The sequence below is a fragment of the Astatotilapia calliptera genome, chromosome 23, assembly GCF_900246225.1.
Source record: "Astatotilapia calliptera chromosome 23, fAstCal1.2, whole genome shotgun sequence".
Lineage (NCBI taxonomy): Eukaryota > Metazoa > Chordata > Actinopteri > Cichliformes > Cichlidae > Astatotilapia > Astatotilapia calliptera.
The window spans coordinates 39,015,140-39,031,157 of NC_039323.1; the positions used below are offsets into that span (position 1 = coordinate 39,015,140).

The 16,018-nt window shown below is 39.9% G+C and overlaps 1 protein-coding gene and 1 long non-coding RNA gene across 3 annotated transcripts; one reads left to right on the forward strand and one right to left on the reverse strand.

Moving 5' to 3' along the window:
• The first annotated feature begins 989 nt into the window (after positions 1–989).
• On the forward strand, positions 990–3,710 carry LOC113016007 (probable uridine nucleosidase 2). 2 transcript variants are annotated; one of them, XM_026158448.1, is made up of 6 exons: positions 990–1,091; positions 1,760–1,937; positions 2,026–2,205; positions 2,983–3,094; positions 3,211–3,347; positions 3,498–3,710. In XM_026158448.1, the coding sequence occupies exons 2-6, from the start codon at positions 1,761–1,763 to the stop codon at positions 3,513–3,515; spliced, it is 624 nt and encodes a 207-aa protein (XP_026014233.1). In that variant the 5' UTR covers positions 990–1,091; position 1,760; the 3' UTR covers positions 3,516–3,710. The 2 variants fall into 2 exon arrangements, with proteins under 2 accessions (XP_026014233.1, XP_026014232.1); XM_026158447.1 differs by lacking the exon at positions 3,498–3,710 and having other exon boundaries at positions 3,211–3,469.
• Positions 3,711–12,225: 8,515 nt separating this feature from the next.
• Positions 12,226–13,271, reverse strand: LOC113016024 (uncharacterized). Its single transcript, XR_003271189.1, has 3 exons — positions 12,896–13,271; positions 12,624–12,679; positions 12,226–12,456 (listed from the first exon to the last, which is right to left on the reverse strand). It is a non-coding gene; the product is annotated as an uncharacterized LOC113016024 (long non-coding RNA).
• Between the last annotated feature and the right edge of the window lie 2,747 nt (positions 13,272–16,018).

Genomic DNA, 16,018 nt, shown 5'->3' on the forward strand with positions numbered 1-16,018 from the left:
CCTGTCAAGTCCTTCTTTTGACCCATTTTGCCAAAGGAAAGGACGTTGCCTCATAATTATGCACACCTGATATAGGGTGTTGATGTCATTAGACCACACCCCTTCTCATTACAGAGATGCACATCACCTAATATGCTTAATTGGTAGTAGGCTTTCGAGCCTATACAGCTTGGAGTAAGACAACATGCATGAAGAGGATGATGTGGACAAAATACTCATTTGCCTAATAATTCTGCACTCCCTGTAAAGGAACCCAGACCTTGCTTGCTCAAAACTCAGATTCTACCAAGGTAAGAATAAAAAAAAAATATTATGAAGAAATTCATTTGTATGCATATATTTGAGAATCAGGATACTTTATTAATCCCTAAGGGAATTATGTAACTCGGTGCCATCATGTGTGTGTAAAGCTCTTTTTAGATATTAAAAAGGCTGCATGATTGAATTCCACTGAAGATATTTAGATTTTTAGTAAACATGGCTATACTAAAAAGTGTGGGTGGCAATATATGCTGCAGGATTACTTTTCATACCTGCTGAAATAAAGTGTCAAGAATGCAGTTTAGCAAAAAGACCAAGACCCCCCATGCTTAATAACTGCAGAGATAAAAGAGCATCATATTTTACCTACGAGAGTGGACGAAATTATCTAAATTGTTGCTGTATGACAATAAAAAGTGAAAATGTCTATCTTAGTGTGCCACTTTTTATATAATTTAGCAGGTAGCACTTTTGTAACCGTCTTCTTAAACATTAATACAAAGATAACACCCATTAGTCGATACCAAAGGATACAAGTGTTACACCTTAAGAATCTACTTACCAAACCCACCTCTCTGTGCGTGATTTTTTTAAATGCTGTTCATTTACATGACAAAAATATTTTTTTCACTTTATTCAAGCAAGCGGAAATTTGGACAATCTCGATTAAAGCTAAATTTGTAACACCTAAAGAATATCTGAAGGTGGAGTTAGCCATGTACTTATGTAACACTTCCTTATATAAAGCTGGCTGCTCTTCAGTTGATAGCATTCAGCTATCACAGCTCCAATCACTAAGCTCTAAACATCTGCCAGAATCCATTTACCAGGTGAGTATTTTACATTTTATTTCAGTAATAATTTCTGAATCTCACAGTATTTGTGAAGGTTAACATATCTTTAAAATGTAATTCTTAAAACCCCCAGAAATCACTTATTTTTTTCTTTCTTTCTTTTTATTGCACCTAAAAGCATAATTTTGTGGTGTTTTGATTTGTTTTTTGTTTTTTGACAATGGAAACTGTTGTTTAAAATTCTTTAACCTTGCCACAATCAGATGCAGGTCAATTGCCTGTTCATGAACATTTTTCTAAATCTTTGTGCAAGCGACTATTTTCATATATATTGTAAAATGAAGATCCCAGATATTTTAAAAGCTGATCTAATTATGATATTTGTACTGAACACTACACATTTTAATGCTGTATCTAAAACATTCTCCTGCCTCTACCATAAAACAGTTGAAGCAGTCTTTCAATCTAACCTTCATATTTAGGAAAGCTACAAAACATGTAGTTATGCTATGAGAGAAAGGTTTTGAGAGTGTGAAGAGAAAAACACTGTATTGTGTTTATTTAAAATATTTGTAGTTATCTGTGTTTTTGCCTCTTTCCCTCCATCTGACAGCTGAGATAGGCTACAGTTAGACATGTGGTCAAAAATGGATTATTATTAGAAATAATCACTCTTCAGGTTTGAATCCTGTGGTTAAACACAGGATGAAGAAGCTCATCATTGATGTGGATGCTGGGGTGGATGATGCTATTGCCATCATGATGGCCCTCTCCACACCTGATGTGGAAGTTTTGGGGATCACCTGCTGCTATGGCAACACGTCTGTGGAGAATGTCCTCAGAAATGTCCTTCGTGTCCTGAAAGTCTGCGACAGGCTGGACGTAAGTTTGTGTCACGCTGTAAGAGAGCCCTTCTACACGAATATGTTCGTAGATATGTTCTTACATCCAGCATATAATACTCATACAGATTCCAGTGTACCGTGGCTGCTCAAAGCCTTTGGTGGACCATGAAAACCATGCAGATAATTTCTTTGGATCAGACGGGTTTGGGGACGTTCCAGATCCACACGCACCAAGCCTGGATCTGGTGCAGCAGAAAAAAGCCAAACAGGCCATTGTTGACCTTGTGAACGCAAATGATAAAGAGGTGAGTGTCTGCACCATTAAGCTTCTTACATGAATGAAAATTGAGAGCCTCATTTTCCTGTGATATGTGTACACTAAGAACGTTGTAGCTTACACAGGGGTTGGGTAAAAATGCTGTGTGGAGAAGTAGGTGATCTCAAAATACATGAATACATTTACCCACTTTTTATAAATGGTTTGTGGTTCTGATCAAACGTTTTATTTAAAGGCCCAGTCACAGATTATTTCAGCAGACATGCCTTGAAGTCTTCCTAAAAAAGTATGTTGACATTTAGCTGAAAATTGTTGAACTCCCACAGATGAAATTGCATCACTTGACTAATAAAAACTTGTTTTACCCAGAGCTAATGATTTAATTGCTTTTTCATGGTGACCAGTAAAAATGGATGTAGACACAATGATATCATCTGTTGGTTATGGATTGCAAAGGGTACAATGCACTTGATGTGAAAGAAGCCAACTCGTTGCGAAGTATCACAAAGTTGCCAAACACACATAAAAAATCATAACTTGAAGCTTCAATGCAGTTTAAATTGGGAAGTCGTAAAAATTATCTGTCAATTTTCATCAAGTTTCAAGTGCATAATAGACAAACTGCACCACTGGGCCAACCAAACCAGTTTAATTCTCAATTCATTCTAAACACATTTATAAATGATAATTCTTTAAAAAACTTTTCAAGGAAAATTATTATTTTACAACTGAGGGTTTGTTTTCAGCTCAAAGGTTGGTTAGGAGGCAATAAAATCATCAATTCAACTCTGTCTCCTGCCTCCAGGTGATCCTCATATCCACTGCCCCCCTCATGAACCTGGCTGCAGCAGTGCAGTTGGACCCTTCCTTGCCTAAAAAGCTTAAGGCGCTCTACATCATGGGGGGAACCATTGAAGGTGGTCTCCTCACAGAGTATTTCCTCTGTCTCTCATTATCCATTCGTGATTTTAGTCTTATAAATATCTGATATATATGAGAATGAGTGTGTGACTGTGCTTGTTTCTGTGTGCAGCCAGGGGTAACATCACAATATGTGGAGAGTTTAACTTTGTGTGTGACCCAGAGGCTGCTTACATCGTGTTGGACCGCTACACATGCCCAACCTACATCGCTACCTGGGAGTTCACCTGCTGGAACTGCCTGCCATGGGTGAGGAGGGAAACAAGCTGAACGAGGGCTTCAGTTCTGTTCCAATGAATAATGTCTGAACAGTTTTAAAGTTTGAAAGGATCTCTGCTAACACTGAGTTTGTGTATAAAGTGGTATTTGAAAATATCTTACAGTCTTTTTTTCCCTTAGTCTTTCTGTGACACCTAGTTATCTGTACATACTGAAAAATCAGACGGTTGGCGAATTCAGCTTATTTAGCAGAGGCAACGGCCCATTTGTCTCATCTTTTTCCTTCACAGTCCGAAGATGTACTTGGGCTACTCCACTCTTACCCTTCTCTCTTTGGGGATGTGCCCTCGCGTACTAATGTCTGTGAACATGATATCAATGTTGGTGATGCAACCCCAATCAAACAGCATGCGTACTGCTGTCCCATGGGAAAGTGCGAGGTGATGAAGAAGGAAGTCAGTTATTTAGTGGAGAACGGTTTGGCACAACCAAGCCACAGCCCTTGGAGCTCCCTGTGTTTACGTGTCTGATGGCACCCCACGTTTCTGCACCGACTACCGGAAGGTAAATGCAGTGACTGTCTCTGATTCTTTTCCACTTCCTCGTAATGAGGATTGCATTGAAAATATAGGTCCTGCCAAATACATTTCCAAACTGGACCTTCTTAATGGGTATTGGCAGGTGCCTCTGACCTCCAGAGCCTCCGACATTTCTGCATTTGTCACACCCGACCATTTCATGCAGTACACCGTGATGGCGTTTGGCATGAAAAATGCTCCAGCCACATTTCAGCGTTTAATGCAGCTGGTGTTGGGGGATGTGCCTCAGTGTAATGTGTGCTTGGATGATGTAGTGATATACACGGACACGTGGGAAGAGCATGTGGCCATCCTACAATCAATGTTTCAGCGATTGGCCGAAGCCTCGTTAACTCTAAATCTCGCTAAGTGTGAGTTTGCCAAAACGACAGTCACGTACCTGGGAAAGCAGGTGGGTTTTGGGCAGGTTCGCCCGGTGGAGGTAAAAGTCGAGGCTGTCCTCAGCTACCCGGCCCCAACCACTAGGCGGGAGCTAAAGCGGTTCTTGGGCATGACTGGATACAATCGCTGTTTTTGCAAGAACTTTGCAGTAGTTGTGGCCCCTTTGACGAAGCTATGTAGTAGTGATGGGTCGTTCGCGAACGAAATGGCTCTTAGAGCCGGCTCTTTGACGTGAACGACGCGAGCCGGCTCCTTATCGCGAGCCGTCACGTGGGGTTTTTTTTCTTTTTTCTTTCTCTCAGCCTCTCTCTCGCACTTTTTTCCCGCTTCACTCTGCACGCGGGCCTTGTGCTTTACGCTGGGCAGAGGGGGGAGGGGCGGTAGTTACACTCAGTAGCACAGGAACAGAGCCAGAGAGAGAGAAAGAGAGGCAGGGACAACAACATTAGAAAGGTATAGTAATCATCCACAACTATTTTCGGTTGCAGATGATAAAGGATTGAGAAAGTTTATTCATGCAGGTCCATATGACAGAGAATATGCATGTTCTTTTAGTTTTCATATTATAATTTATATTTAATTGTGTTGTGGTTTGCAGTGTTTTGTGTTCTTTTCACTTTAAATTTGTGAAAGGAAAAAGCTGAAAATTTAAATAGTTAAAACTTGAAATGTGAATAGTTGATTTTTGTATTATATGATTTATTTATTACATTTTATGTGGAGTGAATAAATAAAAGTATATTTACGGTGGCCCCTAGAGACAAAGCACATACAAACTTCAAATCACGTACGAACTCTGAAGCATGTACAAACTCCAAAACACGTAAAAACACGTACAAACTCCAAAACACGTAAAAACTCCAAAACATGTAAAAACACGTACAAACTCCGAAGCACGTAAAAACTCAGAAGCATATAAAAACTCAGAAGCACATAAAAACTCAAAACACGTACAAAAGACAACAGAAGTGCTCCAGGATGCTTACCACCAATTACCCTCCAGAGGTGATATAAGCTGGAGGAGAGCAGTGTGGGTGTGGGAGAGGCTTTTGCTGGATTTCCTTTGTGGCGGTCGGTCGAGCGAGCAGTGGTGCTGTCTTTTTCTGTTGAATCCTTGTTGTTATCTTAGTTGAAGCAGCCACCATCTCTTTCTGTTGTTACTGCTTTTATGATTATTAGGTTAATTAATTATAATAAAGATTTATTTTGTGTTAAACCCCTCTGCCTGGCGTCCTTTTCATTTCAACCCGGATCCAACTGTTACTGTCCCCCACCCTCTTCGCCTAGCCTTCATGTGGGGGCGTAACGCAGTAATATCCAGAGAAGTAGAATTAAACAAATGAGATGATTTTATTTACCTGCAAATAGTGCGGTTGTTTTAAACCTCTACAGCAGAGGTTCGAGTAGTGTTTTAGAAGACAAGCCAGGTGTGCAGCAAACGCAGTTGTCTGCTGGAGGACAGGCTGCACATGTGAATTTGTCACAGTTTTTTCCTCCTCCTTTTCGTTGCGTTTTTCTCCTAAGTTGGTTTTAGAGTAGGGTCAACTTTTAAAACTGTGTTGTTGTTTTTTAATGCGGGGTTTGTTTTTATTTCTACTGGGCTGGTGCAATATTAGTCCTGCAGGTTTTAGATCTCACCTTGGGTCAACACACCTGAATCACATGATTAGTTCGTTACCAGGCCTCTGGAGAACTGCAGGAGCTAATTTAGCCATTTAAATCAGCTGTGTTGGTTCAAGGACACATCTAAAACCTGCAGGGACACCGGCCCTCGAGGCCTGGAGTTGCCCACCCCTGCCTTAGGGGAATTAGGTCTTTTAGAGGTGCACCGTGTGGATTTGCAGTGAATAAGTTTTATTAAGAGTGATTTTAGTGCCATCAATTATTTCCTGAACTAAAACAATTAGTGCATGCGATAAGTGTTCTGTTGGGCTCGAATTTATTTGGAGTGGATTTGTTTTGTTTTTTTAAAGCAACGAGCATCTGGGACCACTGGGGCAGAGCAAGCTCTCAGGTGATAGTTGCATTGCTGGCAGGTTGCACCAATAAAACTATATTGTGGTCGTTAGTGACCTTTTCTAGTTTGGTGTTTTAGGTAGTGATGGCCAAATGAAGCTTTCTGAAGCACTGAAGCTTGTATTGAAAAACGGTTCATTACTCGAAGCTTTTCAACACAATCCTCTCTGGTGACATCTGGTGGCCAAAAATATGAAGAGCAGCTTGAATCCACAAAATAAAACCAACTGCTTCATTATGATTGCCCACTCAACAGAGTGGAGTTCTGTCTGATATTGGGCCACCGCTGTGTTGCTTTAAATATGTATTTTTGGGGGTGAAAAAAATGTTGTTTATTTCTTTAATACATAATTTTGACCAGTAAACTTTCCTTATTTAAACATGCACCATGGCGTGGTCTTTCTTTGCTTGTGACTTCTTGATGTTGGTAAATACAATGATTGAAAAATACCACGCTACATATAATATACATAAAATAATGTACAACACATTATGGAGTATGCTTCTGCTGTTAGGTCCCGCCTCCTTGTACTTATGCAATTAATCGCCGGACGGGTGTATTTATAAATAATATTATATTAGGGACATTTTTCTATACATATTTTTGACCTGGGGGTAGAATTGATTGTGAACTGGAAAAGGAAAATGCTTATGAACTTGTAAATTAGAAACATGATGCATTTAAGGTAACCCTTTTTCATTTTTATTTAAGAAGAGAATTTGTTTCACTGTGCGGTGACCAAACCTGTTCCTTTCGTGGAGATAATTTCTCCTGCCTTAAGGAAAATCCCTTCACATGGCACAGAGGACGCTGGAGTGCAGAGACACTGGTAGAGATGCAGTTATACAGTCTACCTGGGCCCCACCAACTACCAGCTAAAGAGAATAAATAAATTAAATTGCTGCACATTTTGCAGACTAACATTTTAAGATTAATTAAAAAAATAAGATATATTTTTATAACATTAAATGTAAAGAGTCAAAGTTTTTCTAAAGTTATTTAATGATATTTATATTATGAAAAGCAGATTTATGACATTTTAAGTTTTTCCCGTTTTCAGATAAAATAAACACGCACAAAACAAAAGCAAACAGCCAGAACACAAAGCAGTGGCGTGTCCAGCGGGGTGGCCTGGGGGGCACAGGCCACCCCAGGTGCCACCCTGAAGCTAAAACAATAAAATTTAATGAAATATCAAATGTACGATTATGGTTTCACAGTGAAGCTCAGATGTCCGAGGGTAAGTGAATGCAGCAGCGACTTCTGCACTATGAGCATCATGTTAGCAAAGGTAGGAGAGCCAAGTACGAAAGACGGCACCACAGAAAACATTTTTTCAGCGAAAGATTAACAAGTTAACATAGCTGGACTAGCCATCGGACATTTGCACAGTGGGCTGATGACTTATTTATTTATTTTTTGTAACGGCATGAACAATGAACTGCGTGAGCTAGCATGAAGGAGTTTCTATACAGCTGTTCGGTTGCTTCGGTTGCTATGATGTTACTGATAGTGAACTTTATTTTATTCATAAGGTTAGTTAGTAGAGTTGCCAACGGCTCCTTAAAAAATGGAATGGTCCCTCATTCAGAGAAAATATTACGCGTTTTGTATTGAGCTGAGAAGAGACACAGTTTGTCCCGTACTTTAGGAGAACCTTTCCTGGAGTGTGAACACCTCCGAGCTGCTGAAAAAGGCCCAACAGAGACTGTACTTCCTGAGAATTCTCAGGAGGAATAACATCACACAGAGACTGCTGGTGTCCTTCTACAGAGCCACCATTGAGAGTGTTCTAACTTACTGCATATGCATCTGGTACACTAGCTGCACAGGGGCTCAGAGGAAAGCACTCCAAGGGATCATTAACACCGCCCAAAAGATCACTGGCTGCCCTCTCCCCACACTGGAAGTTCTACACAACGCCCACTGTTTTAAAAAGGCCCAAAACATCATAAAAGACACCTCACATCCTGGCCACTCCCTGTTCGAACTGTTGCCCTCAGGCAGACGGTACAGGGCAATCAGAGCAAGGACTAATAGACTCAAACACAGCTGTTATCCAACTGCAATAACACATCTGAATACTACAAAAAAATGTCCATCACGCCACTCTTGTGTTAATCTATGCACGGTCTGAAGCATGTGTGTGGGAATGTATGTGAATGTTTTACTGTTATATCTTATTAGTATTTTAAGTATTCTATCTATTTTATTTATTGAATTTTATTGTTTTATTTATATTTTGATATTGCTAGGGATGATGCAATGATCGGGGACCATTCTTAATTTCGTTGTTCTCATGACAATGACAATAAAGTTTCTGATTCTGATTCTGTACTTTAGCTAGAATGGGAAAAGACAAAAAGCTGGAGTTATTCCGTCTTTACGCTGCACAGCTGCCTCTTCTCTTATCCCCCCCCCCTCCCTCCCTCTTCTGTTGCTACTTTGATCATGAAACTGATCAATGATCAGCTGATCGGCTTTTCTCTCTTGTTTATTTATCTCCCACTTTGCGCCAGAAACAGGAATCAGAATACTTTATTGATTCTGATTCCTGTTTCTGGCGCAAAGTGGGAGATAAATAAACAAGAGAGAAAAGCCGATCAGCTGATCATTGGAAACCAGCGGATGTCACGCTAAACAACAGCAGCACGTTTAAGCTTGATCAGCTGTTGTTAGAATTTATTTAATATTAATTTCTAGTATCAGCTGATGTTTGCTGGAGCCACAGCTGTAAAGCTGCTGGTCATGATATCGGTTTGGATATGTGGTGAGAGGGAAACATGAAGATGAAACCAGGAGATGTCCTTACTGAATCATCAGAGCAGAACAGTGATGGAGAAACAGGTTTACCTTTTAGGTGACATGAATGAGTTGAAGGGAAGTTATGAACTGTTTCTGAGAGACAAATAACACCAGCATCCTTTTTCTAAGTAGCTGACAGCTGGTAACTGTGCAGGGGCGGGTCTAGCAAAGTGTTGCCAGGGGCCAGGTAGGGCATTAACAGGGAGAGGGGGTCACAAAGAAATACTTTTCTTTCTTATTCTCATTTCAAATATTTAGCTTTTATTAAATAATTATCTGAATCTTGCGAACAAAGTTTTTATCTGACGTAAAATGTATAGAGATCATACATATACCAAAAAGACAGTGTACATCGCTGTCACAACAGCGTTTGTTTTCATTCAAAGGCTTTATGGCTTTAATACCTGGTGGGCTGGTCTGTAGTGAAAATGCCCAATTTTTTGTCCCAGTCCAGCCCTGCAGGTTAATACTGGCAGTGTCACCATGCCAGCTGACTGTATTTCATCATCAGCCAGTGTTGTTCTTTATACATCAATATTACCAAAGTTTACCATAAGGCAGCATAGAAAGTATTTACTTGCTTTCAGGTGTTATTCAAATGTTAGTCTTTTCATTTGTTTCCACACTTTTTTCCTGTTTCAAAATCAAACACCAGTTTGTGAGAAGATTATCTTCTTTTTTTAATAGGCATTGGTTTTGCATTGGCATTGGCTAATTTGCCAATTGTATGTTAAAATGTTCGTATTTTAATATTAAAAAATGTTTTTGCCCAAAACATATGTGCACTACATGTCAGTAAAAATACTATGCAAATATTGATGTCCTTGACTGCTGAATAAACACTGACTGATTGTATCTCTTGTACTTTATCAACGCAGTATCTAAAAACTTTGCACCGTAGTGGTTAAAATCTCATTCTAATAAGAGTTAAAAGCGCATTCGCTTATTAGGTTTATAGGGTTATTGAATTATGGTTAACGGTTGGTAGAATTTTTTTTAAACATTATCTGCCAATTACATCTGGCACCCTTCTCCAAATCTGTGCCCCTACCTGGCCCCCCCAACAAAAATTTTCTAGACACGCCACTGCTCGTTTACGGAGGGTGCAAAATGCGGCAGCTTGTGTTTTAACTGGCACTCGAAGGTTTGAGCACATCTCCCATAATTTAGCTTCACTTCACTGGCTGCCCATTTCTTTTGGCATTCATTTTAAAATTCTTTTATTTGCCTTTAAAGCTCTCCATGACCTAGCTGCATCTTAACTCTCTGAGCTGCCACAGTCTTATAAACCCACCCGCTGTCTCAGATCAGCTGATCAGCTGTTCCTGAATGTTCCCAGGACTGAGCGTAAACTTAGAGGACATCGTGCTTTTGCTGTAGCATCTCTGAAACTGTGACACGATCTGCCTTTAGAGATTAGACAGGCTTCTTCTCTGCCTGTTCTTAAATCACTCCTGAAAACTCATCTCTTCACCCTGACCTTTGACACCTTGTAAGATGTTGGTTTTTAGTTTGAGTTTTTTAGTTTATTTTTGCTGTTTTATCTTGTTTTTAAATATAGGGCTGTTTAAATTTTTTATGTATTATGTGTTTTATTTTCTTACTGTTAAGTTTTATTCTATTGTTGGGTATTTTAAAGTGCTTTCTCAATAAAGATGGATTGGATTGGACTGGAAGATAAACACTTTAGTTTGCAGTACTGTGGTGAGTTCACAGTAAAGCACTGTGTTGGACTGGCGCACAGTGATTGTGGCGTTCATGGTCAGTGTTAGGTTACCTCAAGTACAGTGGATTCATTTGCATTTAAGCTGATGATGCTTCGATTAAGTCATCAAATTTCACCTTTATATCAGCTCTATAAGACAATTCTCAGGATACCGTTAGTGTAGGAAATGGAAAGACAACCAAGATATCTGTGAAACGTCTGCTTACATCTTGAATTCAGCTCCGGCGTATGTGGTAAGTTGTTAATGAGTGACTTTAATTGATTCTTTCTTCAGATGTGGCTATACACTCTACTGAGAATAAGCATACTGTCATGATATGAGTGGATCTTCAAAATAGACATCAAAATAGTTCATGGAGAAAATAAGTAGAAAAAGTAAAGATCTTCTTAGGAACAATACTGTTTGGATAATTATAACCATCATAAGCAACTGAATCATTTCAAGATGTATTTGCTCAAAAATTTATTACAAACACGTATTTAATTATCAACACAAGCAAAATCAACAGTTTCTAGAACTCCAACAGGGGCAGGACTTGGAGGTACTGGGATTTCAGGAGGCAGCAGAATGGTACACTGGTCAGTGTCATTATTATTGACCGGTGATGGTGGATGGCCTTGGGGGGAGCTGAGAGGTAACTCAGACCTCTTATCTTCAGGACACGGAAAGCAAACATACTTCTTTTCAGCAGCTGGAGACTTAGAGACATCCCAAGTCATCAGCCTCATGCGTTTAGGCTGAGGCAAATGTTCCTCTTCATCCTCCACAGAAAAAACAGCAGAATATCTACGCTTTCTGCCCAGACCTAACTCTGCAATGGGTGGAGGTGTCAGAGGCAGAGGAGACATTAAAAAGGCCAAATCATCATCCAGGGATGAACAATCATATTTAAAATCTGGATGCATGATCTTGTCTGTGTCCTTTGACTGAAAGCTGGCATCAGCAGGTGGAAGAACTGAAGAAACTGGAACATCAGAACTCATCAGCCTCATGCGTTTAGGCATCAAATGTTCCTCTTCATCCTCCACAGAAAAAACAGCAGAATGTCTGCGCTTTCTGCAGAGACGTAACTCTGCAGTGGGTGGAGGTCTCGGAGGCAGAGGAACATCAGTAGGACACATGAAAAACGCCACTTCATCATCCAGGGATGAACGATCATTTTTCAAATCTGGATGAATGATCTTGTTTGTGTCCTTTGAATGAAAGCTGGCATCAGCAGGTGGAGGAACTGAAGAAACTGGAACATCAGAACTCATCAGCCTCATGCGTTTAGGCATCAAATGTTCCTCTTCATCATTAACAGAAAAAACAGCAGAATATCTGCGCTTTCTGCAGAGACGTAACTCTGCAGTGGGTGGAGGTCTCGGAGGCAGAGGAACATCAGTAGGAAACATGAAAAACGCCACTTCATCATCCAGGGATGAACGATCATTTTTCAAATCTGGGTGAATGATCTTGTTTGTGTCCTTTGAATGAAAGCTGGCATCAGCAGGTGGTGGACTTGGGAGCTCACATGCAGGTGCACTGATAGGTCTGAACATGAAAGCGGGAACTTCATTGTCCAGAGCACAACGGTCTGCATCGGATGAGTGTGGGAGCTTCTCCTTTGCCTGTGGAGGAGGCAGACTTTGAGCCAAAGGGATCTTGTGTTGCAGAGGAACATTCAAGTCATCTGACGTTTTGCTCTGTTACATATTATTGTTGTTGTTAATGGATTTTTCTTTAAAAATTCACACGATTTAATGTTTAGAAACAGACACAGTGAAGGGTAACTTACCACAGCTCGAGCCATTTTAGGCGTCTGTCAAGGCAAAGACGCAGGATTTGGTTTCTCTGTGTAAGATTACAGGACAGTTGTCAGTTTCATTTTCAAGTCAGTTGGATAAATTCATATCAAACTTCTCAAACTGTATCATTAAAGCATTGTTTAGGTGGACAAATATGAAAGATATGAAGATAAAAACAGTAACAGCTGGCAATCAAGGGAAAACAACCTTACGAAAAAGGTCTTAATCATTATTGTTTAAAAGTAAATCTTTCAGTCCTTACTTCAGTGATTGTTTGAAGTCTCTGTGCTTGTTGTCAGTCGCAGATTTGTGTAAAATAGTTGCAGTTTGTGAATAAAGTTTGCAGGAGCTCCAAGGTTTGTCTGTTCAGTACCAAAGTAATGAGGAGACTGAGTGCAGGTTTGGAATCCTCAGTGACAGAAGAATGCAGCAATGTTTGAATTTGAATTTGTTATTGTTTTATTAACAACAACTACCAGGATCATGCCATAGCAACACAGTGATGCCCAGTCAAATGTCAGGTACAAGGGATAGCCCACATACACATCCAACAGCACAGTAAAGCAATGGGCACCAATGCCACCAGTCAGGCCTTAACAGTGGCGTGTCTAGAAAATTTTTGTTAGGGGGCCAGGTAGGGGCACAGATTTGGAGAAGGGTGGCAGATGTAATTGGCAGATAATGTTTAAAAAAAATTCTACCAACCGTTAACCATAATTCAATAACTCTGTAAACCTAATAACCGAATGCGCTTTTAACTCTTATTAGAATGAGATTTTAACCACTACGGTGCAAAGTTTTTAGATACTTCGTTGATAAAGTACAAGAGATACAATCAGTCAGTGTTTATTCAGCAGTCAAGGACATCAATATTTGCATAGTATTTTTACTGACATGTAGTGCACATATGTTTTGGGCAAAAACATTTTTGAATATTAAAATACGAACATTTGTAACAAACAATTGGCAAATTAGCCAATGCCAATGCAAAACCAATGCCTATTAAAAAAAGAAGATAATCTTCTCACAAACTGAAGTTTGATTTTGAAACAGGAAAAAGTGTGGAAACAACTGAAAAGACTAACATTTGAATAACACCTGAAAGCAAGTAAATACTTTCTATGCTGCCTTATGGTAAACTTTGGTAATATTGATGTATAAAGAACAACACTGGCTGATGATGAAATACAGTCAGCTGGCATGGTGACACTGCCAGTATTAACCTGCAGGGCTGGACTGGGACAAAAAAATTGGGCATTTTCACTACAGACCAGCTCACCAGGTATTAAAGCCATAAAGCCTTTGAATGAAAACAAATGCTGTTGTGACAGTCCCATATGGAAAAGAAATAGTAAAAACGTATATGATTTACTCATGAAAGTGGCCACTTTCTCATTACTTTCATATATTGTTTTAGTAAGTATCCAAAACATACAAGATTCATTATATAATCTTTCAAGGGATCTTATATCTGTTTTTACTCTTGTATGCTTTTCATACAAGTTTCACACAAGACATTTACAAACTTTATAAAATTTATATATATCTTTTCCATATGTACACTGTCTTGTTGGTATATGTATGGTTTCTATACATTTATGTCAGATAAAAACTTTGGTTGTAAGATTTAGATAATTATTTAATAAAAGCTAAATATTTGAAATGAGAATAAGAAAGAAAAGTATTTCTTTGTGCCCCCCTTTCCCTGTTAATGCCCTACCTGCCCCCCTGGCAAAACTTTCCTAGATCCGCCCCTGCACAGTTACCAGCTGTCAGCTACATAAAAAAAGGATGCTGGTGTTATTTGTCTCTCAGAAACAGTTCATAACTTCCCTTCAACTCATTCCTGTCACCTAAAAGGTAAACCTGTTTCTCCATCACAGCTCTGATGATTCAGTAAGGACATCTCCTGGTTTCATCTTCATGTTTCCCTCTCACCACATAACCAAACCGACATCATGACCAGCAGCTTTACAGCTGTGGCTCCAGCAAACATCAGCTGATACTAGAAATTAATATTCAATAAATTCTAACAACAGCTGATCAAGCTTAAACGTGCTGCTGTTGTTTAGCGCGACATCTGCTGGTTTTCTCTTTCTGGCGCAAAGTGGGCAATAAATAAACAAGAGAGACGATCAGCTGATCATTGATCAGTTTCATGATTAAAGTAGCAACAGAAGAGGGAGGGGGGGGGATAAGAGAAGAGGCAGCTGTGCAGCGTAAAGACAGAATAAATCCAGCTTTGTGTCTTTTTTCCATTCTAGCTAAAGTCCGGGACAAACTGCATCTCTTCTCAGCTCAATACGAAACACGTAATATTTTCTCTGAATGAGGGACCATTCCATTTTTTAAGGAGCCGTTGGCAACTCTACTAACTAACCTTATGAATAAAATAAAGTTCACTATCAGTAACATCATAGCAACCGAACAGCTGTATAGAAACTCCGTCAAGCTGGCTAGAACGCAGTACGAGTTATTGCAACTGACTGTAAAAAGTCAGCATAACGAAAATAAACTCCACCTAAACTTGGTTTATATCTGACCCAGAGAGACTGCAGGTCATAACTTCTTACCTGAAGTTCAGTTCACCTGACACTCGGACTGGTGGCTGCCTCGGGTCTCTTCTCCTGCCTCCCCTTCCCTCATCCACCTGCTGGCCTCTGTGGAAGCCCCGCCATAGCCACCACCAAACAACGGAGTTATTTTTACACATCGACCTGCATCTGGCCAATCCACCACCTCTCATTGTTCATGCCCTTACAAAAAAAAATAAGTCACCAGGCATATGCCCGGTATGCCCGATGGCCAGTCCAGGTATGTTAACCTGCAACCAAATCTGCAGCTCCATACAGCAATGTTACGACTTAGATTATATCTTATAACTCATAACTCTTATGTTAGCTGCCCTCAGTAGCATACTGCCTGAAATATTCGACGGCTGCAATAATAAGTGTTATTTTTTCCTTGGTATTCTAATTTCACCGAAGTTTACTAAACTCAACAAACTTAATATTACTTACCGAGACATTTATTCTGTCCTAATTTTCTTTCACCGAAAAATTGTTTCCTGCGGTGCCATCTTTCGTGCTTGGCTCTCCTACCTTTGCTAACGTGATGCACATAGCGCAGAAGCCGATGCTGCATTCACTTACACTCGGATATCTGAACTTCACCGTGAAAACATAATCGGACATTTGATATTTGATTGAATTTTATTGTTTTGCCTTTGGGGTGGCACCTGGGGTGGCCAGTCTGGTTGGGGAGGTGGCCTGGGGGGGCACAGGCCACCCCGCTGGACACGCCACTGGGCCTTAAAAATACCTGACTTATATAACAGCACACTGACAGTGTCTCATCCAAAAATAGAAAATGTATAAATACAGTT

What these genes read in the sequence shown, in the direction of transcription:
- LOC113016007 (XM_026158447.1), top strand. Translation starts at nt 1,761, where the DNA reads ATGAAGAAGCTCATCATTGATGTGGATGCTGGGGTGGATGATGCTATT. An exon ending in AAGTCTGCGACAGGCTGGAC is followed by an intron (nt 1,938 to 2,025) that starts GTAAGTTTGTGT and finishes ATACTCATACAG; the next exon opens with ATTCCAGTGTACCGTGGCTG. An exon ending in CATGGGGGGAACCATTGAAG is followed by an intron (nt 3,095 to 3,210) that starts GTGGTCTCCTCA and finishes TTCTGTGTGCAG; the next exon opens with CCAGGGGTAACATCACAATA.